The 27,517-nt window shown below is 44.1% G+C and overlaps 4 protein-coding genes across 5 annotated transcripts; 3 read left to right on the top strand and 1 right to left on the bottom strand.

The window, feature by feature from the left end:
- Positions 1–523: 523 nt before the first annotated feature.
- Positions 524–6,292, top strand: trnau1apb (tRNA selenocysteine 1 associated protein 1b). Of its 2 annotated transcripts, none has more exons than XM_068748422.1 (9): positions 524–663; positions 1,598–1,695; positions 1,877–1,976; positions 3,325–3,377; positions 3,597–3,725; positions 4,155–4,271; positions 4,646–4,928; positions 5,067–5,112; positions 5,427–6,292. In XM_068748422.1, the coding sequence occupies exons 1-9, from the start codon at positions 625–627 to the stop codon at positions 5,561–5,563; spliced, it is 1,002 nt and encodes a 333-aa protein (XP_068604523.1). In that variant the 5' UTR covers positions 524–624; the 3' UTR covers positions 5,564–6,292. The 2 variants fall into 2 exon arrangements, with proteins under 2 accessions (XP_068604523.1, XP_068604524.1); XM_068748423.1 differs by having other exon boundaries at positions 5,070–5,112.
- fitm1l (fat storage inducing transmembrane protein 1, like) lies at positions 6,292–9,326 on the bottom strand. The gene is made up of 2 exons (XM_068748424.1): positions 8,584–9,326; positions 6,292–8,023 (listed from the first exon to the last, which is right to left on the bottom strand). The coding sequence occupies exons 1-2, from the start codon at positions 8,760–8,762 to the stop codon at positions 7,342–7,344; spliced, it is 861 nt and encodes a 286-aa protein (XP_068604525.1). The 5' UTR covers positions 8,763–9,326; the 3' UTR covers positions 6,292–7,341.
- A 4,492-nt stretch (positions 9,327–13,818) lies between these two features.
- LOC137904619 (interaptin-like) lies at positions 13,819–17,313 on the top strand. The gene is made up of 6 exons (XM_068748817.1): positions 13,819–14,586; positions 14,647–14,895; positions 15,028–15,276; positions 15,409–15,645; positions 15,778–16,248; positions 16,942–17,313. The coding sequence occupies exons 1-6, from the start codon at positions 13,819–13,821 to the stop codon at positions 17,311–17,313; spliced, it is 2,346 nt and encodes a 781-aa protein (XP_068604918.1).
- Positions 17,314–21,282: 3,969 nt separating this feature from the next.
- On the top strand, positions 21,283–24,927 carry LOC137904620 (myosin-9-like). Its single transcript, XM_068748819.1, has 7 exons — positions 21,283–22,029; positions 22,090–22,791; positions 22,852–23,088; positions 23,221–23,712; positions 23,845–24,081; positions 24,403–24,537; positions 24,682–24,927. The coding sequence occupies exons 1-7, from the start codon at positions 21,283–21,285 to the stop codon at positions 24,925–24,927; spliced, it is 2,796 nt and encodes a 931-aa protein (XP_068604920.1).
- The last annotated feature ends 2,590 nt before the right edge of the window (positions 24,928–27,517 follow it).

The following is a 27,517-nucleotide window of genomic DNA, read 5'->3' on the forward strand; positions in this document are numbered from 1 at the left end:
ACGATGAAGTATTGGGAAAATTCATTCCTCTCTTTTCTAGAGCATACCTCCACTTCTCTGAATTCTCCTCCACCGGCAAGTCTCACCTCATCAATGGAAATGTTAGTCCTACTGCACACTTCACTGCTGCCGTACAACTGTCATACAGTTAAATTTACTCAATGCGTTTTATAATTTATTAAAGTGGACATTTCAATGTATATATAAAGCTGTTAAAAATAGATTTTGGTGACCGAATAGATAAAATACACCTAAAAAGGTTGGAGGGACTCAAATTGTACCATTTTCATGGAATGACAGATGTAAAAGTGCTCACACATTTTTATATATCATTAAAAATAATCAAATATTAACTTGTATATATCATCCTTTTTCTTTTACCTGCTATTTTTTTTTCTACTGTGCTGCGTCCAGAGAACCTCAATTTCCAGAGGACTCTGTATGGATAAATAAAATTCTACGAGAACTGCGCACCTATCGCGAGAACACGCGCGGTGAAACCGGAAGAGAGTTCGTGCTCGCTCGAAACGGAAGACGCTCAAGCTGGAGATTTAGCTTTAACTTTTGAGTTTGAGCATTTGTGTTTTTAGCAGCCCGCTACACGCTCAGCTTCGAGCGGACCTCATGATGTTTAACAGGCAGACGAGCCTTTGGATGGGTGATGTATGTTTACAGTCTGTTACTCGGTGCGGGGATGCTAGCTAGCTAGCTAGCTAGCCAGCTAGCTTAGCAGCGAGTGCTGCTCGATGGCAGGTTTTAGCAAGAATTCGCCATCGCAGCATCTGTTTAAGCTACTGCATTTCATTTATTTACTGTACATAGCAAACGCTAGCCGGTCTCAAGTATGACTTTTTTTTCTAATGATAAACAGACATTTTCTAAAGATTTTGTTTAGTGACGGAATGAAGCTTTTCAGCCTTTAACCACAGTTCTGCGTCACTCGTTAGTTATTCTGGGTTTCTCTATCGGGACTAAACGTCAATGGACGGGAAGACAAATTCAGGGGTGTCAGTGGAATATTTCAAGTTGAGTGTAATACCATTTACAATGCTCAAATTGATACAGGGCTACAGTAATTGAATATTTTATCAATTGAGTATTCTAAGAATCAGCGTTATTGGCTGAGTTTGGGAACACAAGGAATATAATTCCAGATTAACTTGCTCCCAGAGCGGAAGGTATCAGAATCACAATCGATTTATTCGCCATCGTCATCGAAAGGATTCACTCACGAGGATTACTTCTTGGTGAAATCGTGCAACATGAAACATAAAATAAGAAAACGCAAGACGACAGCGCTTTGCTCGGGCATGCAGTAAAAATAGATCAAGTTAAAAAACATGAATACAGAACCCACCACAAAAAACAGCCCATGTTGGGCAGAGAGTCCGCTTCAGACCCAGAGGGGGGGGGGGGTCCCAGAAACCAGGGACCCTGCGAGTGAAGCGCGGTTCAGGACGACACGCACTCCGCACTGCCTCAGCTTGACGAGCGCGTCTCTTCCTGAAGTTTCATTCCGAAGAAATATTGTGTGTACTCACAGTATTTGTGCCCTGTTTTAATGTACTTCTCTGAACTGCAATGCATGTATTTTTAGCTGGACCCATACATGGATGAAATCTTCATCAAGCAGGCCTTTAGCGCGATGGGAGAGTCTCCGTTTGGGGTGAAGATCATCACGCACAGGATAACGGGGTACGGTATCCATCCACCTCGGGCTGCGCCGCTTCACGTGGGAGAACGTGTCGGACCGCTTTGTTTGAGCGGCCGATTCACCTTCGCAGTAAACAAGAGGAGCCTGTAACCAGAATGGCGCTACGTTTTCATGCCCATCTCAAACGTGGCCTGTGGTTTATATTCTTGTCCTGTGGTGCAGCGGATCAGCAGGATACTGCTTTGTGGAGCTGGCGGATGAAGCTAGTGTTGATCGCTCTGTCCAAAGACTCAATGGAAAGCTGGTTCCAGGATCCAATCCGGTCAGTTCGGCGGTTTAATTGCTGAAATAACAGGTCATCTTCCTGTGATGCAATCTTTACTACAGTGTGTATATATATCTGTTCCTCTGTATATGTGTAAATATATATTCATCCTAGTCTTTTAGTCGCTGTCATTGCTGATTCAGCTGTTTGTTTTTCACACGTTGCTGTATTTTAGTTGAATATATTTAACGCAGTGTCTTATGTGCTCATCTCCAAATGAACTAGACTCTTCATAATTCATTTTACAAATGCCCCAGATCATTTTCTGCATTTATTACTTTTATAAATACTAGTTGGATGCCATTATGTCTATCTCTATCCTGTGTTGGGTGGATTGTTATTTGAATTGGACGCCATATTATGCCACCTTCCGGGTTTATTTGTTACTTCTGTTCGAGTGCTTCCCAGATTGGGTACACAGTCTGTGCTTTATGGATGAAGAATCGCATTGTTTTTCTCATTATTTATTTAGCTCCCGTCTCTTGAAGCCCAGTCTGCTGTGATTGGTCAGCTCCCACCTGGCTACGTAGGCACCGCCCACCATAACCTTGTTTCATTATTCAGAGAATCGTCATCTATTAACGTTCATTCATTTGTAATTACTGCCGTTTCAAAGACGCAGTTGTTCCCGTCTTTGATAGCTGATGAGAGCGGCCAGCTTCTTGTGGTGTCGCTATGGTGACCAGCTACCGAGGCAAGTTGTACAGTAATGTTGAGTAGAGCTGGCTACATCACCACGAGAAATGACTTTGAACCGGACTCGTCGGCACCCTCCGTTGTGGGGCAGGAAGTAGAATCTCCACCCTATTTCCTCTATCTTACGACAGATCCGAATAAAGAAACCGAATGTTGGGGAAGAGACGAGCCGTTTCCAAAGCAGTGTCTTCTGCAGGAGAGGTCGACCCACTTTGACGTGGGCTTAGCGACGGCACCAAGGTCATACATGACACAAGGAAGAAAAGGGAAGACCCAGAAAGCATAATATGGCGTCTTATTTAAAGACAGCAAAGCAAGCATTACTAGTGACACGGTGCTTGCTGCTGAATTCAAAACGCTTTCGGCCCCGTGTCTGGCCCAGCCACCGCCCCCCGCCCCCCCCCCCCCCGGTCCACCGGCCCGGACCTGCCGCTGCTTGTACATGAATCACTTTGTTTGAAGCCGAATAGAGTCTCTGGTAGGAACTAACTGAGGAATGGGCTAAAGGCTGTTCTGGGTTGTGGAGGTATGTAAACCTAAATAACGACCGTAATAACGCCACTCTTTATTTCCAGCAATATCAGTGCTATACTACACGTCTTCACTAAACCGTTTGCCTAACGGGTGCCTTTTCTCTCCCGCTGTGCAGCCCCGGAAGTTTAAGCTAAACTATGCTACGTATGGCAAGCGGCCGGAAGCGGGGTAAGCTGCGTTCACGTTCATCCCGTGCATGTCGCTGTTGCGCAGAATGGGAATGAAAGGTCGTCTCAGTCTTTGTCTGACTCCTTTCCGTTTCTAAAACTTTGTGGGAAGGTCGAGCGTACGGCGAGCGGGGTTGGAGTTGCGCTGCACATGTGATGTCATCGTCGCGCTATCTCTGCTACTACGTTAACAAATGAAGACGTGGCTTATTTCTCTCAGGCCGGAGTTCTCGGTCTTCGTGGGCGACTTGGCCTCTGAGGTGGACGACTTCCAACTCCACCAAGTTTTCAAGAAGTACCTTTCCTGCAAGGGAGCCAAAGTGGTCACTGACCAGTACGGATACTCTCGGTATGTTGGCCCGGGGACGGGCAGGCCTCGGAGCACTCGGATGATTGCATGCTAGTATTCTGATTTGGATATCGTACTAAGAGATGTGCAATAATATAAAGTTGTGTCCTGGTGTTTCTGTTTTGTAATTATAATTTAGATAACAGTGCTGTGGACGTTGGCCGCCAGTGCATCGTCATCTCTTTTCGAAAAGGCTGAACAAATGTTTCGTGACCGTCTTATGCTGAAACTATTGTTTTCCCCATATAGGCTAAGCAAGAGCAACTCACAATTCAAGTGATGCTACCTCATGTTAAAAGTAAAACAACAAGTTTCAGTTCTACCATAATAATACCCATTCTATTCTGTTTCTCATAAGTGGCTATTAAATGCCGCGTGAGGCGCGTGTGGCTGTGTGGAGGGGGGGCCTAACTGCTGTTTGACTTGCAGAGGCTACGGCTTCGTCAAGTTTGGGGATGAGGGCGAGCAGAAGACGGCGATCGAGGAGTGCCAGGGCACCATCCTGGGTGGGAAGCCGCTGCGGCTCAGTATTGCTGTGGCAAAGAGGTAAGCATGAAGGCAAACTGAGTGCTGCGCATATATAAAGCATGATCGGGTCTCTCTTCTGGGGCGCTTGCTTGATTCACGCTCTCCTCCTCCGAGGAGGAGCAGCCGTCTCGTCTTCATCTTCATGCTTTCATCACTTGTGGATAGAGGAGAGGCTTTTATCTCCTGGGCGACGCCCCGCTTGTACAATCCTCGTTCCCTGGTTGATCAGACTTCAGCCTGTCGGGTGGTTTCCACATCCTTTAGTGAGACATGGAAGCCGACGCTAAAGAGAAGGGGGGTTATTTCTGTAACCGCGGCTCTCTGAGTGAGCTCTGCTGCACCGTCGACAACGTGAATTAGCCTTCATGAAACTTTTCTCTCTCGTGTTGCAGCCAGAAGATGGGCAGCTACCACGGGGGTCCGGGTCAGAATTACCAGGGTAACTACAGCCAGCCCCCGAGCAGTTACTATGACAACGGCGGCGGCGGGGCTCAGGGGTATTACCCTCAGTGGGGTGGCTATGACCAGTACAACGGTTACAACAATGGCGGCTATGGCGGCGGCTATAACTCGGGGTACAACTACAACTATGGGTCCTATGGATACCCCCCACCAGGCCACATGCCACCCCCACCCGTGGGGATGCCCCCCTCAGACGTGTCCGGAACTGTTGAGGTGAGGGGAATACTTTTGACACAGAATTTTTAAATGTATCACACAAATGTCAAAGGACTGGTTTCCGTAGAACTTTGTTGAGGGATGGAACGTGTTGAGTTCAGAAATGAGTCTCAGCGTTTGTTGCTTTGCCTCCAGCAGAGCCACGAGGAGGCCGGGGCGGCAGAAGAGGACAATCCTGAAGGTATTGTTGCAGGTTTTTATTCTTTAAAAGCCCCTCGTCGTGTTGCAGATACGTTTTTGTGCTTTGTTCCACAGTTGGCATTCATTTACCGTACATGTAGAGGAAGTACGGTAAACGCGTCTCTCGTTGTGGTACTGGTGAATATCACACGTGATAAATCCACAGATTGGGCTCTCCTGGTGCCAGAACAGGCTCCTGAGCCCCGCCTGCTGATGGGCTTTGTTCGGTGCTTCGGGTGAAGCTCTGGCCGTGCACAGGCGGCGATGTGGACGAGTCGTTGCTCTGTTGCTAAAGCCTCCGTTGGTGTTTTCCAGAGCTCGTCCCTGAATGTGATGTGGAGCAGTGGAATAAGGATTTCATGCAGCGCAGCGAGGAGCTCTACGATGCCATGATGGACTGTCACTGGGAACACCTGGACTCGGTTGAGTCCCCCATCCCGGCCTCCTCTTGATAACGCTGCTGCTTCCGATTCCTCTCTGACCCTTTTTGTTTGCCCCCCCCCCCCTGACTTTGTACTCCCCATAATCCGCCTTCGGCTCTTTGTCTCAGGACGTCTGTCACTGGAGGCTGAGGGTAAAATCTGTCCACTGAGAGTTCACTTAATTTTAATGTTTACCACGTTGGTAATATCGAACAGCTTGGTCCACTATCGTGCATTCACGGAGCCCCCAGGAGACGCTTGGGGCGAAGTTCTGAAGCATCCCTTGCTTCGGTTGGCCGAAGCGAAGCGCTTCATTCGGCACGGCTCTGAAGACGGCAGTTAAAGCGATGCCTGAAGGCCCCGGCCCCCTGGAGCGGGCGGGGTCAAATGGACTTTGTATATACGCGATAGCAGTAGTTTCATTGGAGTGGGCCCCAATTTGTTTTATTTTTGTAATAAATTAATGTATTTGTATCTGTATGAATGTACAGCTTCACTGTAGTTATTGATTTTGCCCACTTATTACCCACAAATGTAACTGATCACATGGGTTTGCCCCCCCCATATAACGGACACATCGTATAACCTCTTAAATACCTTCGGGTGGTGGACAACTGCATGTATTGTGAGGTTAGAATTTGGTTGGTTGTTCAAGCTGTGCTCATCTTCCTCATCTTCCTCATCCTCTGCTGTTTAATGGCGGATGTTTTTTCTATTTAACTTTCTTTCCAGAGATGTTTTTATGAATAAACCAGATGAAGGAAATGGTGAAGTATTTCTTTATTTCTTAGTGACACAGTCGCCAACCTCCACACATCGTCTTGTTAATGATCAATGATCTGGTTACTGGACATTCTAGACCAGGGGTGTCAAACTCATTTTCTCCAAGGGCCACATCAGCATTATGGTTGCCCTCAAAGGGCCAGTTGTAAATGTAACATCGTGTAAATGTAACTAAATGTAATGTAATGTAAATAAAATGTAACTACTCCTTAACATGCTGCTAAATTCTATTTGCTACTACGTACTTAATTAAATTATAAATATTACATATGCAATTGCATAGTTCAAAAAATATATCGATACCTTACTGCTGTAAAAATATCCGCCGAGGTTATGTAATCGCCGGCGTCTGTCTGTAATTTGTTCTTCGATATCTCGATTGATTATTGACCGATATTTAGGGAATTTAAAACAGTCATGTAGGGTGGGGGGGGCGTCTCCATCTCACCACTGAATATCATCTGGGTTGGATCCAGAATGGAGTCAGCAACAAATATTTAATTTTAACATTAAAACCCCATTTACAGATTAAAAATCAGTTACAAATACACATCAACTCTGATTCACTTTTACTTTTCAGCATTTTACAAAAACAAATGTCTGCACACAGCTCTGGCGGGCCACATTGGCCCCCGGGCCTCGAGTTTGACACATATGTTCTAGAGCACAAGAACATGTTCTTTAACCAAACGCTGACGACGGGCTTCTATATCAGTAACGAGACTCTCAGCTGTTGGTGTGGCTGATCTCAGACTGAGTCTAAACAGGAAACAGGATGAGGTAAGCAGAAGACTCCAATCCAAGTGAAACGGGACACGACAGACAGGTGGGATTGAAAGAGTTAAACGCAAAACAAGACTGGCTGAATTGTTATTTATATATTTTTAAGCATCTCAGCCATACTAATGACCCACCATATTAATGTCAAACATCCTCCATTTTTCTTAAATCTTTTATTTATTTTTTGTTGGTGAAATCCACAAAATGAAATGTTTGCAGCACAATAAATGTCTAATTCTTTTCATTTATTGGCTGCAGCTATCTTGACTCGGTTTAGCGTTCTCTGCTTCGGTACACCTCGTCTTGGTGCTGAGCAATCCCAGTCCAGGCCTCCCAGGGCAGCACCAACTGGGCCCCCGCCGGTACCAGCCCTGGTACAGTCCTCGCCAGCTCAGACACCCCAGAGCGCCCCCTAGCAGCTGTGTGGGGAACTGTGGGAAGTAGGCCAAGAGACAGAGGAGCAGAAAGATCCAGAGTCCGAGCAAGAGAACACAGAACAGGAAGAGGATTCTCAGGGGGGCCCCTGAGAATCCTCCCAGGCTCAGATACGGGCCGAACACCGCCGTTTCCTCAGCCAGCAACAGGCAGCAGAGGCAGAGGAGGAAGACGTCTTCTGAAACACCGTACCCCCTCCACACCATCCCGCCTTTCAGACATATAGACTTACTCTCCCCTTCTCTTAGCACCAACAGAGGCTGCCCATTGGCTCCGTCTGGGGTGGCGAGTAAGGGCTCGTAACAGCTTCCCGTGGTGTTCTCCAGAAAGTCCAGGAGTTTGCAGAAACCAACCCACAATCCACCCGCCGCTGCAAGCCGGGAGAGGTGGCGGATGGAAAGAGGAAGGGAGCGGCGGATGGAGAAGGAGAGGAGGAAGACGAAGGAGCCGACAACGATGCAGGTCCAGCCCCAACCAGAGTGCAAGAACATCCTGGATGGAGGAGAGGAGATCGGGAAACAGAGTGAGCGTGAATCTATAGACTGAAGGGGGGGCTGTTTCTGTCATTTTCACACTCTGTGCCCATCTTTCCTGCTTAAAGTTATGTTGGTCTTAAAATGAGGTGGCGCTGCTACGTTCCTGCAGCAAGAAGTGATTGATGCGGAGTGTTCGCTGTCATTTCCAGGGTGCACATCTGTCTGTCTGTCCAGATAACATTTAATTCTCGCGCCCACATGGATATTTTGCTGCAGCTCTGGTGGCGTTACAAGATTTATCAAGAGTGAGGTTGCTGTGCTCGAACAAATTCCCTGCACACTGCATGCATCGTGGGAACTGTTGAATACAGAAGGATGGGAGGTTCGGCTTCGAGCGGCACCGTTTAGATAGCGATGCCCGAGCTGCAGATGCTCCTGAAGGGAACGGGCAACGTGATTGGTTTGATTCAGGCTTTGTTCTTAAAACACACGCGTGAATAAATAAGATATTCAAAACAACCACGATGTATCTAGCGACTCTCTTTCATCCTCTCTATTCACAGGAAGGGGCCTCACCTGTAGAGGAAGTGGCTTCTTTTTGCAAAGACACTGTTCTGGGAGACCCAGAGGCTCAAAGCAGGTCCAAACGTCACCACTGCAGACAGCAATAGGTGGAAATGTTGCCTGAAGGCAGTGTTGCCCAGCAACCGGGCCGCCAGGTCCGTCAGGACCACCAGCACTGTGTTGAAAAACATCTGGATCTCAACTCTCTAAATGCACCGGTGTGTTTGCGAGCCGAGCTCAGACCTGTTAGCATGCAACACGTTAGTTGATGCTCTGGATGGTCACCGATGGAGGTGTGAACGCTTTGATCTCTTCTCTAGTCTTATTGGTTCAGTCTGCACATGTTGCCTCTAGTGGGGGCGTTAATGGGAGAGTAATCCAGATCCAGAAATCCCAAAACACTGGCTCTTTAGTTCCAAATGCTAATGCTGGGCATCCCATAGTATGCATGCATACTATGGGATGTGCGTGAATGGAATGACAGCTGGCGTGGACATTCAGGGCAGCCTTTCAGTCCAGTACTTCTTGTTTCAGCAGCTGGAACGCCATCATTGGTTTCCTTTCGTCACGCCGGCACGCAACAATCCGGCCTCCTTGAAGCGGCAGGAAGGTGAGCTGAGCTTCAGTCTTCTTTGGCCTCTTGGGGTTGGGGTTTCCCACGGGCACCCCTTCCCTGTCGGGATCGTCAGCGGACCGCCTCTCAAAGATCTCTGCAGAGAAGCGAGCTGCGTATTCCATTCAGCGATGGTGACCCCCCCCCCCCCCGTGTCCCCCTGACAGGCGTCCAAGAGCTGCAGCTTCAGAATGCCTCTCCTCTTCAAACTGTCTCCACAGTAACTGGCTTTTCTGTTCTTCTGTCATTGACCCCCCCCCCCCCCCCCACGTCCTCCCCACCCCCCCTTTATGTGCTCTTGGAGGGTACATGAAGGCTGAAGCAGGGACACGGTTTGCTTGGTCTGCATGTCTCTGGGTTTCTGGCTAATTAGGTGGGTTAGAGTCCGAACATCAGCTGAGCAGCACCAACAGAACCAGCGTCACAGAAAAGTCAAGGATTTCTGTCAAAATCAATGCCAGCTCAGATGCAATGCTTTCCATTATGTGTGTGTGTGAGTGTGTCTGAGTGTGTGTGTGTGAGTGTGTGTTTGTGTATTAATAGCAGTAACCTTTGTACTGTATCTGGGTTGAGACGCAGCTGTTGCAGCAGTCTGTCTCCGTCAATCAATAGACACACACACACACACACACACACACACACACACAATCCACTTCCATTCTCAAAATATTTTTTCCCTCACTGCTATTTTATTTAATGACTCCTGTAATGAACATTATTCTGAATAACTTCCTGCTCCCAAGACGGGATACAACCCACCTAAAACCACCGGGCGCCTCGAAAGAGGATCTTTTAGCATTCGGAGGCTGCTGCGATCTCCCCTTGATTCCTGCTGTGTTGTTGCCACGGTGACTGTGATGCTTGGTATTTGTTGACAGGTCACAGTTGTGTTCCTATTTATCACCTGATGATCACTTTTTACTTTAGATATACAGAACAAATCATTGTTGGGAACATTCTTTGAGACACTGTTCATATGTCGACCTGCCTGAGGTTTATCAGACAGATTAATAGGTGTGTATTCAATGAGAGGCGATCACATCCTATTTAAATTGAACACACATTCCCTTTCTCGCTCGCTGGATTTTAGGACGGGTTTCTGTCCATTGCCGTACTTTGTTTTAAGTGAACCGACCTGTTTGTCTCTCAGCTTGTTTTAAACAACTCTGTCTCGAAAAGCCGGGCTGGCCCGGTTTCAAACCTTTAAATGTGTCCCTTGTTTCCATGCGTCTCAACTGACACATCGTTGCTCGCTGCTGCCATCTACTGGAATCAAAGAGCAGCTACAGCCAGTAGACACCATCAACAGAAGAAATGGGCCCTGCCATGAGGCTGAGCTGGCGACTCGTCCAGGGTGTACCCAGCCTCTCGGTGCAATTAGTAATGTGTATACATTTTGAGACAAAGTTTGCATTGAATGGCTGTGTGTCTGTTTTAATGACTGTTTGTTACACGCCTCGAACTGGGGCCTGAGTGCAATTTTTTGTTCTTTTCAAGTGAGTGTGGGAGTGACAATAAAAAAATCTTGATTCTGATGGAGGACTATTTCCTCATCATTGTGATACATCATCTACAAATTCACTCGACATGATGTCATCAAAAGTTTATTACATCCAACATCTTTCAGTTCAAACATTTACATGTTATACAAAAGTTCCTCCTCATGAAGGAGTACTGCCGCTCTGTGGACGCCCCGGGGGGGGGGGGGGTTACTGAGACACAGGGAGGGGGGGCTGGTGGCTTTCATAGAGAGGGCAGATCGGCCTGCCTGTGTGTCTGTCTAGCGCCGCACAGAAGTTGAAAGCAACACTTAATTTAATATATTTACAAAACTTCTTCCATGAACAACTAAGAGGCTACAGCAATGGGGAAAACGCAGTTACAGACGGAGCATGACGAAATGTTCAGGAAACGTTGGGAATGCCAACAGGAACATGCGATTACATTTCGGTTACGATCCAGAAGTGATCCCGACTCTCAACCAGCAGTGAGGGCAGCATGTAGGGACATCAAACCAAATCCGAGTGTGAATCATGTAAGCTGTGCACTGAGCTTCTCTCCAAATGAATCCCACTTTGTCATATGCTTCACTTATTCTCTATCTGAATTTGCATTCATTTCCTGTGTTTGAATCTCCAGTTTCATGACGATTACAATGGCTCCTCTTTGTCTAATAACCTTAATCTTGTTTACCTCCTGTAATCTCTCCTCACCTCCAAACTTCCCCAGCCTGTCATGAAGCTTGCACCCAGTCAGACGGACAGTATGCATGCGATATTGGCTGTCGCAACCAGTTTCCATTTGCTGAGCAACACCTTGAGCAGGTATAAGTATCTAACAATCACTCGGGTAGTGGTCTGCGTGGACAGAGACATCAATCAATAAAGAACTTAGTACTTGGTAATGCTTTTTTTTTTTCAGTTGGAGGCCATGGTGCCGAAGATTCACCTGCTGTACCCCCGAGTTCTACTCTGGGGGCTTTGTGAGGATGTAGTCAATCAGGCACAGAGCTTCATTACATCCACATGGACATTCTACCTCCAGGCTGATGATGGCAAAGTTGTCATTTTCCAGGTCTGGCACTTGGGATTTCTGTATGCAGAACAGTTCATCCTGGTACTGTACAGACGTAATGAGGAACATTGTCAAATATCCAGTTCTGATTCTGTTTCAGAGTGAACCACAGGTTGATTTTTTTATCCCTGAATGACAATGAAATTGAAATTAAAGGCATCAGAGAAGAATGGTAAACATCTAATTTGGTTTTCTTAACTCAATTTTCCCATTCGTGTTATTCAAGTCTGTTTTCTAGCATCCTAGCATGAACCAAACATGCAATATGTAGTGGTGATATAATTTTATATTTTGTAGCTTTCACTTCAAATTCTAGTTATGCTTACAATGACAATTAATAGCTACAAGACAAGTCTAAAGCATTAAACATTAAAATATCAAATGCAGCATTGCTCGTGTGCTCTTTCCTTTCATAACAGGAGCATTCACTGAGTTTGTACTGGTGAGTTTTGTTAATAAAGTTTATTAAAAAAACAAAAACAAACTCTAACTCTAGTTTGTACTGAGTTTGGACTGAGTTTGTACTGAGTTTGTACTGGTCACTCCATTCTGGATCCGATCCAGATGAAATTCCGTGGTGAGATAGATACCCCCCCCCCCCCCCCCCGCCCTACAGGACTGTGTCAAATTCCATAAACATCAGTCAATAATCAACCGAGATACTGAGGAAACAAATTTTGAAGCTCCATTAACTGCAAAGTTACTGAACATTTCAAAGTGATCCAGAATCCAGGATCTATTCTGGATCATCACCAAAAGGTTCTAAGTTGTTAGTGTAGAAATACTACAAATATTACAATGACTCGTTGAACATGCTTGGAATGACAGTCAGCATGACTCTTTTCTTTCTGAAACATGATAGTGAAGTATTTTAGAACTGGTTGCAGACGAGTATTAGAAACTCCTCCCTCTTGCCTGATAGAGAATGCTGCGGTTTTCTGCAGCCATTACAAGGAAGCATCCCAACCAGAAATATTATGCTAATTGTTAGTGCAAGCGAGTCAAAGTGCACAGCAGGGTGAACACGTGGGAAACTCCCACTCTAATGGGGATCCACACACAAGGATTGAAAGTGGCCCATGTTTTTTTCTATTACCCGGGTTCAACTGTCTTTTTTGTCATTTATAAAAAGGCATGTCCTCAGTTTGCATCCCTCAGAGTCCTCTATCCAACAGCCAAAAATTTCCTTTCCACTGAATTAAATCATAAAGCCACTACAAAAGGTGGCTTTACTATCTATAAGGAGAGGTTTACCTTATAAACGCATAAATAAATAACAAACAAATGCACTACCACACAACATAATACAGGAATAAGCAGCTTGACTTTTGGAAGCATGCTTGTTTGTTGTCTGTAGGTACGCAATAAATATTTATTCACCGGATTTCTGCTCTTAAGGGTGCAGTCCTTATGCTGAGCTAAACCAACAGATTGCCGCTGGAACTTCAGGCTAAACAAAGTGAACATTTCAAAAATGTCAAACTAATGGTAACTTAATCGAAAATATAACATTCAGATGTTGAGTACTACAATCTTGTTTATTCTGGTACAACCCGTAAAGGACAACTATATTGCAAGAAGGAGTAAAATTCCATCAGGCATCATTAACACTTTTCATACTGTACAGATTATCCAAAGTTAGTGATGTTTAAGCACAACTCCTTCCAGTTCGACTGTGCTGAATAGCATAGCTTGCTGAGAGATTCATATGGTGCAGCATATCCAAAAATCAAAGATCAAAGCAGCTTTGTAGTTGCCTATAAATACACAGCTTTCAGATGAATTTGCCACTTTTGATCATGAAGTCAAAGGCACCTTATGTTGCAAGAGGCACCAAACATAAATGTGATCCCCCTAGGGAGGAACCAAAATCAATTTTGTCCCAAGTGAAGAACTTAAAGACAAATAGGTACACAAGGCAGAGGCTCAGAAGGGAGCATGAAGAAGCAGAGCTTAAGGCTTCTCTGAAAGACGCTCAACAACAGCTGGAGAGCCATCAATTAGAAATAACTGAATTAAGGCAGAGGGACCTTACCATGAGCAAACAAAGACACTCTGATATGGCTCAGATTGAGGATCAGAAAGAAGAGCTGAACAGTCTTAAAGCTTCTCTGAAAGATGCTCAACAGCAGCTGGAGAGCCAGCAGCTGCAGCTGGAGGAAGACAGACAGCAGAAAGAATTTATGCAATCAGAGATCTGCCCTCTCAATTCAGAGCTGGTTGAAACCAGCACCCTTCAATCAGAAATAACTGCATTGAGGCTGAAGCTACATGATGAGGAACAGCAACGATCAACATTGGAACAAAAAATATTGTGTGTCTCTCAGCGTAACGCTAATCTGAGAGATCAGATTGAGTGGGTGGAGAAGCAGAGGATGAGGAAAAGTCTATATTTAATGTCCCGCAGAGATAAGATGAAAAAATACAGAGACATTCATGGTGCCCATCTCGGGGAGCATAAAGCAGAGCTGAAAAGTCTTAACGCTTCTCTGAAAGACGCTCAACAGCAGCTGGAGATCCAGAAGCTGCAGCTGGAACAAGACAGTAAGCAGAAAGAATTTATGCAACGAGAGATCTGCACTCTCAATTCACAGCTGGTTGAAACCACCAACAACCTTCAATCAGAAATAGCTGCATTGAGGCTGAAGCTACATGCTGAGGAACAGCAACGATCAACATCAGAACAGAATGAGCTGATTCTCTCCAGCAATAACATGAGTCTGAAAGCTACAATAGATCAGCTGGTGAAGAACCAGGTGGAGACAAATCTAGGTTTCAGCTCCCAAATGGATGAGATGGGGAAAATCAGAGACATTCATGTTGCTCTGGTTGAGCAGCAGAAAGCGGAGCTTAACAGTCTTAACGCTTCTCTGAAAGATGCTCAACAGCAGCTGGAGATCCAGCAGCTGCAGCTGGAGGAAGAAAGAAAGCATAAAGAATTTATGCAACGAGAGATCTGCACTCTCAATTCACAGTTGGTTGAAACCACCAACAACCTTCAAACAGAAATAGCTGCATTGAGGCTGAAGCTACATGCTGAGGAACACCAACGATCAACATTGGAACAGAATGAGCTGATTCTCTCATACAATAACATGAGTCTGAAAGCTACAACAGATCAGCTGGTGAAGAACCAGGTGGAGACAAATCTAGGTTTCAGCTCCCAAATGGATGAGATGGGGAAAATCAGAGACATTCATGTTGCTCTGGTTGAGCACCAGAAAGCGGAGCTGAACAGTCTTAACGCTTCTCTGAAAGACGCTCAACAGCAGCTGGAGATCCAGCAGCTGCAGCTGGAAGAAGAAAGAAAGCAGAAAGAATTTATGCAACGAGAGATCTGCACTCTCAATTCACAGTTGGTTGAAACCACCAAAAACCTTCAATCAGAAATAGCTGCATTGAGGCTGAAGCTACGTGGTGAGGAACAGCAACGATCAACATCAGAACAGAATGAGCTGATTCTCTCCAGCAATAACATGAGTCTGAAAGCTACAATAGATCAGCTGGAGAAGATCCAGGTGGAGACAAATCTAGGTTTCAGCTCCCAAATGGATGAGATGGGGAAAATCAGAGACATTCATGTTGCTCTGGTTGAGCAGCAGAAAGCGGAGCTGAACAGTCTTAACGCTTCTCTGAAAGACGCTCAACAGCAGCTGGAGATCCAGCAGCTGCAGCTGGAAGAAGAAAGAAAGCAGAAAGAATTGATGCTGGTTGAAACCTCGAGCATGAAAGATCAGCTAACTAACATTCAAGCAGAAATGAGTGAATTAAGGCTGAAGCTACATGCTGAGGAACAGCAACGATCAACATTGGAACAGAATGAGCTGATTCTCTCCAGCAATAACATGAGTCTGAAAGCTACAATAGATCAGCTGGAGAAGATCCAGGTGGAGACAAATCTAAGTTTCAGATCCCAAATGGATGAGATGAAAACAATCAGAGACATTCATGTTGCTCTGGTTGAGCAGCAGAAAGCGGAGCTGAACAGTCTTAACGCTTCTCTGAAAGATGCTCAACAGCAGCTGGAGATCCAGCAGCTGCAGCTGGAGGAAGACAGAAAGCAGAAAGAAGTTATGCAACGAGAGATCTGCACTCTCAAATCTGCACTCTCAAATGAAACCAACACCCTTCAATCAGAAATAACTGCATTGAGGCGGAGGCTCATTGCCATAAAAAAACAAAGACACTGCTATGTGGCTCAGCTTGAGGAGCTGAAAGCGGAGCATAACAGTCTCAACGCTTCTCTGAAAGACGCTCAACAGCAGCTGGAGGAAGAAAGAAAGCAGAAAGAATTTATGCAACGAGAGATCTGCACTCTCAATTCACAGCTGGTTGAAACCACCAACAACCTTCAATCAGAAATAGCTGCATTGAGGCTGAAGCTACATGCTGAGGAACAGCAACGATCAACATCAGAACAGAATGAGCTGATTCTCTCCAGCAATAACATGAGTCTGAAAGCTACAATAGATCAGCTGGAGAAGAACCAGGTGGAGACAAATCTAAGTTTCAGCTCCCAAATGGATGAGATGGGGAAAATCAGAGACATTCATGTTGCTCTGGTTGAGCAGCAGAAAGCGGAGCTGAACAGTCTTAACGCTTCTCTGAAAGACGCTCAACAGCAGCTGGAGATCCAGCAGCTGCAGCTGGAGGAAGAAAGAAAGCAGAAAGAATTTATGCTGGTTGAAACCTCGAGCATGAAAGATCAGCTAACTAACATTCACACAGAAATGAGTGAATTAAGGCTGAAGCTACATGCTGAGGAACAGCAACGATCAACATTGGAACAGAATGAGCTGATTCTCTCCAGTAATAACATGAGTCTGAAAGCTACAATAGATCAGCTGGAGAAGATCCAGGTGGAGACAAATCTAAGTTTCAGCTCCCAAATGGATGAGATGGGGAAAAACAGAGACATTCATGTTGCTCTGGTTGAGCAGCAGAAAGCAGAGCTGAACAGTCTTAACGCTTCTCTGAAAGACGCTCAACAGCAGCTGGAGATCCAGCAGCTGCAGCTGGAGGAAGAAAGAAAGCAGAAAGAATTTATGCTGGTTGAAACCTCGAGCATGAAAGATCAGCTAACTAACATTCACGCAGAATTGAGTGAATCATGGCTGAAGCTAAATGAAGAGGAACAGCAACGATCAACAGCTGAACAGAAAATGTTGTGTCTCTCTCAAAAGAACGCTCATCAGAGTGATTACATTAAGGCGGTGGAGAAGCAGATGGAGATGACAATTCTAAAGTTCAAGTCCCAAATAGATGAGATGAAAAGAAACACAGACATTCATGTTGCTCTGCTCGAGCAGCAGAAGGCAGAGCTGAACACCCAAATGGATGAGATGGCGAAACAGAAAGATCAGATGGAGGTCTCTCTGACTGCTACTCTGAAGGAGGCTGAGGCTGAGAATAACCTTCTAAACGAGACCCTGAAAAAGAAGGGTCAACAATATGTAGAGCAGATGTCCGAGCTAGAGGACCTCCGGGACCAGCTGCATGCGAAGAAGGCAAAGAAGAAGTGGTACAGGAGATTTTTGTTTTCTCGCAGCAAGTAGTTGTCCCTGACCATAATAAGCTCTGGGAAGTTTTTTTGCATTAGTTAGAATTTCACAGATCTCTAAGGGCTACCTAGGTGAGCTAATTTGCCACAATCATGGGTGAGACCCAAATGCTGTTGACACATTTGCAAACCTCCTCGTGTGTGAAGTAGTAAAGCTGGCGATGACGGGCCCCGGTCTCACCTCCCGGAACAACCGACCCAGGACTTAATCAGAACCATAGGCCATGAACTCAACACGAGCTGCACTCAGACGGCAGACTCGGAGCCTGGCGGGTCAAGGAGGGGGGTGAACGGCATTAGGGTAAGATTTGATGGCTAATAGAAACACTTATATACACACATGGCTAACACACACACGCAGACTTTGCAGCAACAGGAGGTCAATGGGTGCCTTTACAAAACAACAACAGGAGCCCACTGAGAAGGAAGAATAATGTCCCATGTATAATCTCCCAACATGATCACATCCTGAGCTCCAAGTTTACCTTACTGCCCTCAGGTCGCCGCTTTATCGCCCCCTGTAGGAGAACTAACCGTTACTCCAAGTCTTTCATCCCTTCTGCCAATAGGCTGTTAAATTCTTCAAAAGATGCATTATAATCATCATTACTGAGCATTGTCAATATACTGTCTCTTTTTTTTTTATTATTATTATTTTTAGTTATTTATTTATTATGTTTCCAGATATTTGTATGGTCTGGTAGACTGCATAAACTGAATTGCCCTTTGGGATAAATAAAGTTGTCTGAACTGAACTGAAGTGAACTGAACTGAACTGATCGGTAGTGCGATACGGAGGAATGAATACACCACAAAGGGTGAGTTTGTGAGAGAGGCAGCAGCGTTAAGGATGGCGCTGATGATGAAGATGAATATATTTATTAGATAGAATGTTAGAGTACAAGTACAGTCACACAGTAGCATGTATTACAGTACAAATAAAGTCAAACATCCTGTCTAAGAGGAGCATTTCTAAAAAGCCCTTGCGGTCTTGTTTCCGTTGAAAGTCGTTAGTACATAAATCATCGACATTTAACAATACAAATTTAACAATACAAATAAAAATAAAAATAAAACCAATATTAAATTACTCAATTGATGCAAAATAACAATAAAAATTAAAGCCGCAAGCGGCATTGTAGGCCCTCGCCGGCCAACAGGCCATCGCGCTGACCCACCGACGCACCCCGCTTTTGTCCTGAGTGCTTCACAAGTGTTTAGATTTGTCGACGACCCTCAACCCTCGACAAAGTTGACGAGCTCGTCAACTTTGTCGGGGGTCGTCAACTTGTCGTCTTCTGCGTTGCAAAAGCAATAGCCCCTGACGCCTAGGATAGGCGCTCGGGCCTAAATAATTTTTATTTTTTCAACTCAAAAACAATATAGCTTTTTTTCTGAGTACGTGATTATTACACAAAATACATATTCGGAATGGTCTCGACGAGGGCTACGCATCTGTGTGTGTGTGTGTGTGCTGTTGAGTGTCGTGTGTGTGGGCGTGAGTGTGTTGGTCGCCCGATGGTTGACTCGCTTCACTCATCAACTTGTCGTCTTCTGCGTTGCAAAAGCAATAGCCCCTTACGCCTAGGATAGGCGCTCTGGCCTAAAAATAAAATATACAGGAAAATACAACATAATATTACAAGCAAGGAGTATGGGAAAGGTTAAATTCTGATATAAATGTGTTCAATTGTTTTGCCTGGGGATTATTTATTTGTTTTAGTATCTTCTGTAACAGGGACAGCTCATTCTCAAGAGCAGGCCATGATGGGGGTGATTTGGCATACCGACATTTGTGTATATAGTATTTTGTAATAATAATGAGATTATTCACCAAAAACTCACTATTTTTGTTTTTGAGGATTACTCCTAATAGAATATCTTGAGGGGACCAAGAATCAATGTCTCTGGAACTGGACGATATTAAGTCATAGAGAGATTTCCACAGCTTTTGGACAATCTCACATTCATAGAACACATGCCCTGTTGTTTCTAGATTTATGTTACAAATATAACAGTTATCTACTACAAATTGAAATCTACTTTTCATGAATTCATTTGATGGATAAATGTTGTTTATGGTTTTCAAATGAACTTCTTTACATTTTGGGGAGATTGGGAATTTTAAGTAGTTTTTTCAGAACCGTTATAATCTTTGAGCGTGAGTGAACTTTTTGCCCTACTTGGAAATAAGGTATTGATTAAATACTGCCTTAAAAAAGTATTATTACATTTATTGTTCACAAGGTCGAGACCATCTATCTTTACTTTGTGTAAATTTGGCGTTGGTAAAATCAAAATATTATTGTTAGGGTTTTCCTTAACCCTCCCCGGTTCTTCTTCTCCGTGTGGGTGCGTGGTCAATAAAGAGGATTTGGGTCATGATTAAGATATTTATATAACATGCAGATCAATACAAGTTGGTTCAGATATCAGCGCTGAGGTTCGATCCTGCTCCGTGTGTGAGTCTCAGGTCCGAACAAAGGGCCGCCCTCTGCGTCCGCGTCTTTCAATGTCCATGAGTCCGGCCCCCTCCAGGTGGGGGTCCCGCCCCAGCCAATCTAAGCCCATGTTTATCTGTGTTGTGTGACATCACTGTTGTGATGCGTTCAACTGAAATCAGTCATTAAAATAACAAACTAAATGTGGTGCGTTCCTAGTGGTGTCGGCATGTAATTACTTTGTGGAATCCCATCTAAATACGGAAATTCCCTACATTATTCTTTATATATTGGATTAAAACTTTTGGGATATTCTGTGAAACGTTTCTATAGATCTCAATGGAGCAAGATGTTCTATATTTAGCATTAAAATCCGTCAGTTCAAGAATGTCTCCATTTCCATCCATCATATGTAAAACAGACCAAATTTGTTTCATCATCCAGTCTTCCAAAAATATTGATTTCCCACAACTCAATATCACCATGTTATTCCAAAATGGGACATTATGGGGGCTGAAATTATGTTTGAACATCATTTTCCAACTTAACAGAACCTGTTGGTGAAACTTGGGACAGTTTTATGGGCAGTTTCGATATTTCAAAATCACACACTGATAGAAACTCTATACCTCCAACACAAGAGAAGGCATCGAGAACCATATTTCATCCTCATTCTTTAAGAAGGATCGGAGCCAATTGGTCTTTAAAATCCCATTCATTATTTCAAAGTCAATTGCTTTTATACCACCGTCCTCATAGTTCTTTATCATGTAACTATTTCTGATGTAGTGATGTTTATTTCTCCATATGAAATTGGGATTGTATGATTAATTTCTTTGATAATCCTGGTTGGGATGGCTAGGGAGTATGCTGGATAGATTAATCTGTATAATGATTCCACCTTGGTTAACATAGACCTACCAAACAGCGTTAAATCCCTTTGGAGCCAATTTTTTAATATTCTTTTGCAATTATCAATAGTATTTTGAATATTCTTTTTTCCACTATTGCCTGCACATTTAGTTATCCAAACTCCAAGATATTTGATCTCATTTTTGACAGGAATGAGTTCACACTTATCCAGATTCAGGTGCAGACCAGAGGCTTGGGAGAAAGGTTGGATTTCCAAATCATAATCTCGCCTAGGGCACCAAAATGGCTAGGGCCGGCCCTGGTGCAGCATATCAAAAAATCAAAGATCAAAGCAGCTTTGTAGTTGCCTATAAATACACAGCTTTCAGATGAATTTGCCACTTTTGATCATGAAGTCAAAGGCACCTTATGTTGCAAGAGGCACCAAACATAAATGTGATCCCCCTAGGGAGGAACCAAAATCAATTTTGTCCCAAGTGAAGAACTTAAAGACAAATAGGTACACAAGGCAGAGGCTCAGAAGGGAGCATGAAGAAGCAGAGCTTAAGGCTTCTCTGAAAGACGCTCAACAACAGCTGGAGAGCCATCAATTAGAAATAACTGAATTAAGGCAGAGGGACCTTACCATGAGCAAACAAAGACACTCTGATATGGCTCAGATTGAGGATCAGAAAGAAGAGCTGAACAGTCTTAAAGCTTCTCTGAAAGATGCTCAACAGCAGCTGGAGGAAGACAGACAGCAGAAAGAATTTATGCAATCAGAGATCTGCCCTCTCAATTCACAGCTGGTTGAAACCAGCACCCTTCAATCAGAAATAACTGCATTGAGGCTGAAGCTACATGATGAGGAACAGCAACGATCAACATTGGAACAAAAAATATTGTGTGTCTCTCAGCGTAACGCTAATCTGAGAGATCAGATTGAGTGGGTGGAGAAGCAGAGGATGAGGAAAAGTCTATATTTAATGTCCCGCAGAGATAAGATGAAAAAATACAGAGACATTCATGGTGCCCATCTCGGGGAGCATAAAGCAGAGCTGAAAAGTCTTAACGCTTCTCTGAAAGACGCTCAACAGCGGCTGGAGATCCAGAAGCTGCAGCTGGAACAAGACAGTAAGCAGAAAGAATTTATGCAACGAGAGATCTGCACTCTCAATTCACAGCTGGTTGAAACCACCAACAACCTTCAATCAGAAATAGCTGCATTGAGGCTGAAGCTACGTGGTGAGGAACAGCAACGATCAACATTGGAACAGAATGAGCTGATTCTCTCCAGCAATAACATGAGTCTGAAAGCTACAATAGATCAGCTGGTGAAGAACCAGGTGGAGACAAATCTAGGTTTCAGCTCCCAAATGGATGAGATGGGGAAAATCAGAGACATTCATGTTGCTCTGGTTGAGCAGCAGAAAGCGGAGCTTAACAGTCTTAACGCTTCTCTGAAAGATGCTCAACAGCAGCTGGAGATCCAGCAGCTGCAGCTGGAGGAAGAAAGAAAGCATAAAGAATTTATGCAACGAGAGATCTGCACTCTCAATTCACAGTTGGTTGAAACCACCAACAACCTTCAAACAGAAATAGCTGCATTGAGGCTGAAGCTACATGCTGAGGAACACCAACGATCAACATTGGAACAGAATGAGCTGATTCTCTCATACAATAACATGAGTCTGAAAGCTACAATAGATCAGCTGGTGAAGAACCAGGTGGAGACAAATCTAGGTTTCAGCTCCCAAATGGATGAGATGGGGAAAAACAGAGACATTCATGTTGCTCTGGTTGAGCACCAGAAAGCGGCGCTGAACAGTCTTAACGCTTCTCTGAAAGACGCTCAACAGCAGCTGGAGATCCAGCAGCTGCAGCTGGAAGCAGACAGAAAGCAGAAAGAAGTTATGCAACGAGGGATCTGCACTCTCAATTCACAGTTGGTTGAAACCACCAAAAACCTTCAATCAGAAATAGCTGCATTGAGGCTGAAGCTACGTGGTGAGGAACAGCAACGATCAACATCAGAACAGAATGAGCTGATTCTCTCCAGCAATAACATGAGTCTGAAAGCTACAATAGATCAGCTGGAGAAGATCCAGGTGGAGACAAATCTAGGTTTCAGCTCCCAAATGGATGAGATGGGGAAAATCAGAGACATTCATGTTGCTCTGGTTGAGCAGCAGAAAGCGGAGCTTAACAGTCTTAACGCTTCTCTGAAAGACGCTCAACAGCAGCTGGAGATCCAGCAGCTGCAGCTGGAAGAAGAAAGAAAGCAGAAAGAATTGATGCTGGTTGAAACCTCGAGCATGAAAGATCAGCTAACTAACATTCAAGCAGAAATGAGTGAATTAAGGCTGAAGCTACATGCTGAGGAACAGCAACGATCAACATGGGAACAGAATGAGCTGATTCTCTCCAGCAATAACATGAGTCTGAAAGCTACAATAGATCAGCTGGAGAAGATCCAGGTGGAGACAAATCTAAGTTTCAGCTCCCAAATGGATGAGATGAAAACAAACAGAGACATTCATGTTGCTCTGGTTGAGCAGCAGAAAGCGGAGCTGAACAGTCTTAACGCTTCTCTGAAAGATGCTCAACAGCAGCTGGAGATCCAGCAGCTGCAGCTGGAGGAAGACAGAAAGCAGAAAGAAGTTATGCAACGAGAGATCTGCACTCTCAAATCTGCACTCTCAAATGAAACCAACACCCTTCAATCAGAAATAACTGCATTGAGGCGGAGGCTCATTGCCATAAAAAAACAAAGACACTGCTATATGGCTCAGCTTGAGGAGCTGAAAGCGGAGCTTAACAGTCTTAACGCTTCTCTGAAAGACGCTCAACAGCAGCTGGAGATCAAGCAGCTGCAGCTGGAGGAAGAAAGAAAGCAGAAAGAATTTATGCAACGAGAGATCTGCACTCTCAATTCACAGCTGGTTGAAACCACCAACAACCTTCAATCAGAAATAGCTGCATTGAGGCTGAAGCTACATGGTGAGGAACAGCAACGATCAACATTGGAACAGAATGAGCTGATTCTCTCCAGCAATAACATGAGTCTGAAAGCTACAATAGATCAGCTGGAGAAGATCCAGGTGGAGACAAATCTAAGTTTCAGCTCCCAAATGGATGAGATGGGGAAAAACAGAGACATTCATGTTGCTCTGGTTGAGCAGCAGAAAGCGGAGCTTAACAGTCTTAACGCTTCTCTGAAAGACGCTCAACAGCAGCTGGAGATCCAGCAGCTGCAGCTGGAAGAAGAAAGAAAGCAGAAAGAATTGATGCTGGTTGAAACCTCGAGCATGAAAGATCAGCTAACTAACATTCAAGCAGAAATGAGTGAATTAAGGCTGAAGCTAAATGCTGAGGAACAGCAACGATCAACATTGGAACAGAATGAGCTGATTCTCTCCAGCAATAACATGAGTCTGAAAGCTACAATAGATCAGCTGGAGAAGATCCAGGTGGAGACAAATCTAGGTTTCAGCTCCCAAATGGATGAGATGGGGGAAAACAGAGACATTCATGTTGCTCTGGTTGAGCAGCAGAAAGCAGAGCTGAACAGTCTTAACGCTTCTCTGAAAGACGCTCAACAGCAGCTGGAGATCCAGCAGCTGCAGCTGGAGGAAGAAAGAAAGCATAAAGAATTTATGCTGGTTGAAACCTCGAGCATGAAAGATCAGCTAACTAACATTCACGCAGAATTGAGTGAATTATGGCTGAAGCTAAATGAAGAGGAACAGCAACGATCAACAGCTGAACAGAAAATGTTGTGTCTCTCTCAGAAGAACGCTCATCAGAGTGATTACATTAAGGCGGTGGAGAAGGAGATGGAGATGACAATTCTAAAGTTCAAGTCCCAAATAGATGAGATGAAAAGAAACACAGACATTCATGTTGCTCTGCTCGAGCAGCAGAAGGCAGAGCTGAACACCCAAATGGATGAGATGCAAAGAAACACAGACATTCATGTTGCTCTGCTCGAGCAGCAGAAGGCAGAGCTGAACACCCAAATGGATGAGATGCAAAGAAACACAGACATTCATGTTGCTCTGTTTGAGCAGCAGAAGGCAGAGCTGAACACCCAAATGGATGAGATGGCGAAACAGAAAGATCAGATGGAGGTCTCTCTGACTGCTACTCTGAAGGAGGCTGAGGCTGAGAAGAACCTTCTAAACGAGACCCTGAAAAAGAAGGGTCAACAATGTGTAGAGCAGATGTCCGAGCTAGAGGACCTCCGGGACCAGCTGCATGCGAAGAAGGCAAAGAAGAAGTGGTACAGGAGATTTTTGTTTTCTCGCAGCAAGTAGTTGTCCCTGACCATAATAAGCTCTGGGAAGGTTTTTTGCATTAGTTAGAATTTCACAGATCTCTAAGGGCTTACCTAGGTGAGCTAATTTGCCACAATCATGGGTGAGACCCAAATGCTGTTGACACATTTGCAAACCTCCTCGTGTGTGAAGTAGTAAAGCTGGCGATGACGGGCCCCGGTCTCATCTCCCGGAACAACCGACCCAGGACTTAATCAGAACCATAGGCCATGAACTCAACACGAGCTGCACTCAGACGGCAGACTCGGAGCCTGGCGGGTCAAGGAGGGGGGGTGAACGGCATTAGGGTAAGATTTGATGGCTAATAGAAACACTTATATACACACATGGCTAACACACACACCCAGACTTTGCAGCAACATGAGGTCAATGGGTGCCTTTACAAAACAACAACAGGAGCCCACTGAGAAGGAAGAATAATGTCCCATGTATAATCTCCCAACATGATCACATCCTGAGCTCCAAGTTTACCTTATTGCCCTCAGGTCGCCGCTTTATCGCCCCCTTGTAGGAGAACTAACCGTTACTCCAAGTCTTTCATCCCTTCTGCCAATAGGCTGTTAAATTCTTCAAAAGATGCATTATAATCATCATTACTGAGCATTGTCAATATACTGTCTCTTTTTTTTAATTATTATTATTTTTAGTTATTTATTTATTATGTTTCCAGATATTTGTATGGTCTGGTAGACTGCATAAACTGAATTGCCCTTTGGGATAAATAAAGTTGTCTGAACTGAACTGAACTGAACTGAACTGAACTGATCGGTAGGGCGATACGGAGGAATGAATACACCACAAAGGGTGAGTTTGTGAGAGAGGCAGCAGCGTTGAGGATGGCGCTGATGATGAAGATGAATATATTTATTAGATAGAATGTTAGAGTACAAGTACAGTCACACAGTAGCATGTATTACAGTACAAATAAAGTCAAACATCCTGTCTAAGAGGAGCATTTCTAAAAAGCCCTTGCGGTCTTGTTTCCGTTGAAAGTCGTTAGTACATAAATCATCGACATTTAACAATACAAATTTAACAATACAAATAAAAATAAAAATGAAACCAATATTAAATTACTCAATTGATGCAAAATAACAATAAAAATTAAAGCCGCAAGCGGCATTGTAGGCCCTCGCCGGCCAACAGGCCATCGCGCTGACCCACCGACGCACCCCGCTTTTGTCCTGAGTGCTTCACAAGTGTTTAGATTTGTCGACGACCCTCAACCCTCGACAAAGTTGACGAGCTCGTCAACTTTGTCGGGGGTCGTCAACTTGTCGTCTTCTGCGTTGCAAAAGCAATAGCCCCTGACGCCTAGGATAGGCGCTCGGGCCTAAATAATTTTTATTTTTTCAACTCAAAAACAATATAGCTTTTTTTCTGAGTACGTGATTATTACACAAAATACATATTCGGAATGGTCTCGACGAGGGCTACGCATCTGTGTGTGTGTGTGTGTGTGCTGTTGAGTGTCGTGTGTGTGGGCGTGAGTGTGTTGGTCGCCCGATGGTTGACTCGGTTCGCTCATAAACTTGTCGTCTTCTGCGTTGCAAAAGCAATAGCCCCTTACACCTAGGATAGGCGCTCTGGCCTAAAAATAAAATATACAGGAAAATACAACATAATATTACAAGCAAGGAGTATGGGAAAGGTTAAATTCTGATATAAATGTGTTTTATAATCCCAGGCAATTTTTTTGCCTGGGGATTATTTATTTGTTTTAGTATCTTCTGTAACAGGGAGAGCTCATTCTCAAGAGCAGGCCATGATGGGGGTGATTTGGCATACCGACATTTGTGTATATAGTATTTTGTAATAATAATGAGATTATTCACCAAAAACTCACTATTTTTGTTTTTGAGGATTACTCCTAATAGAATATCTTGAGGGGACCAAGAATCAATGTCTCTGGAACTGGACGATATTAAGTCATAGAGAGATTTCCACAGCTTTTGGACAATCTCACATTCATAGAACACATGCTCTGTTGTTTCTAGATTTATGTTACAAATATAACAGTTATCTACTACAAATTGAAATCTACTTTTCATGAATTCATTTGATGGATAAATGTTGTTTATGGTTTTCAAATGAACTTCTTTACATTTTGGGGAGATTGGGAATTTTAAGTAGTTTTTTCAGAACCGTTATAATCTTTGAGCGTGAGTGAACTTTTTGCCCTACTTGGAAATAAGGTATTGATTAAATACTGCCTTAAAAAAGTATTATTACATTTATTGTTCACAAGGTCGAGACCATCTATCTTTACTTTGTGTAAATTTGGCGTTGGTAAAATCAAAATATTATTCTTTATATATTGGATTAAAACTTTTGGGATATTCTGTGAAACGTTTCTATAGATCTCAATGGAGCAAGATGTTCTATATTTAGCATTAAAATCCGTCAGTTCAAGAATGTCTCTATTTCCATCCATCATATGTAAAACAGACCAAATTTGTTTCATCATCCAGTCTTCCAAAAACATTGACTTCCCACGACTCAATATCACCCTATTATTCCACAATGGGACATTATGGGGGCTGAAATTATGTTTGAACATCATTTTCCA

The sequence above is a fragment of the Brachionichthys hirsutus genome, chromosome 15 (assembly GCF_040956055.1).
Source record: "Brachionichthys hirsutus isolate HB-005 chromosome 15, CSIRO-AGI_Bhir_v1, whole genome shotgun sequence".
Lineage (NCBI taxonomy): Eukaryota > Metazoa > Chordata > Actinopteri > Lophiiformes > Brachionichthyidae > Brachionichthys > Brachionichthys hirsutus.

Excerpts from the sequence above, each read along its gene's own strand:
- trnau1apb (XM_068748422.1), top strand. The coding sequence starts at position 625 with ATGATGTTTAACAGGCAGACGAGCCTTTGGATGGGTGAT. Across the intron at positions 1,696-1,876 it reads ATCACGCACAGGATAACGGG|CGGATCAGCAGGATACTGCT; the intron begins GTACGGTATCCA and ends CCTGTGGTGCAG. Across the intron at positions 3,726-4,154 it reads GACCAGTACGGATACTCTCG|AGGCTACGGCTTCGTCAAGT; the intron begins GTATGTTGGCCC and ends TTTGACTTGCAG.
- fitm1l (XM_068748424.1), bottom strand. The coding sequence starts at position 8,762 with ATGTTTTTCAACACAGTGCTGGTGGTCCTGACGGACCTGGCGGCCCGG. Across the intron at positions 8,024-8,583 it reads AGAAGCCACTTCCTCTACAG|GATGTTCTTGCACTCTGGTT; the intron begins GTGAGGCCCCTT and ends TCCTCCATCCAG.
- LOC137904619 (XM_068748817.1), top strand. The coding sequence starts at position 13,819 with ATGGCTCAGATTGAGGATCAGAAAGAAGAGCTGAACAGTCTTAAAGCT. Across the intron at positions 14,587-14,646 it reads GAGACATTCATGTTGCTCTG|CAGCTGGAGATCCAGCAGCT; the intron begins GTTGAGCAGCAG and ends GATGCTCAACAG. Across the intron at positions 16,249-16,941 it reads ATCAGCTGGAGAAGAACCAG|AACGCTCATCAGAGTGATTA; the intron begins GTGGAGACAAAT and ends CTCTCTCAAAAG.
- LOC137904620 (XM_068748819.1), top strand. The coding sequence starts at position 21,283 with ATGGCTCAGATTGAGGATCAGAAAGAAGAGCTGAACAGTCTTAAAGCT. Across the intron at positions 24,082-24,402 it reads ATCAGCTGGAGAAGATCCAG|AAGAACGCTCATCAGAGTGA; the intron begins GTGGAGACAAAT and ends TGTCTCTCTCAG. Across the intron at positions 24,538-24,681 it reads CTCTGCTCGAGCAGCAGAAG|CAGAAGGCAGAGCTGAACAC; the intron begins GCAGAGCTGAAC and ends CTGTTTGAGCAG.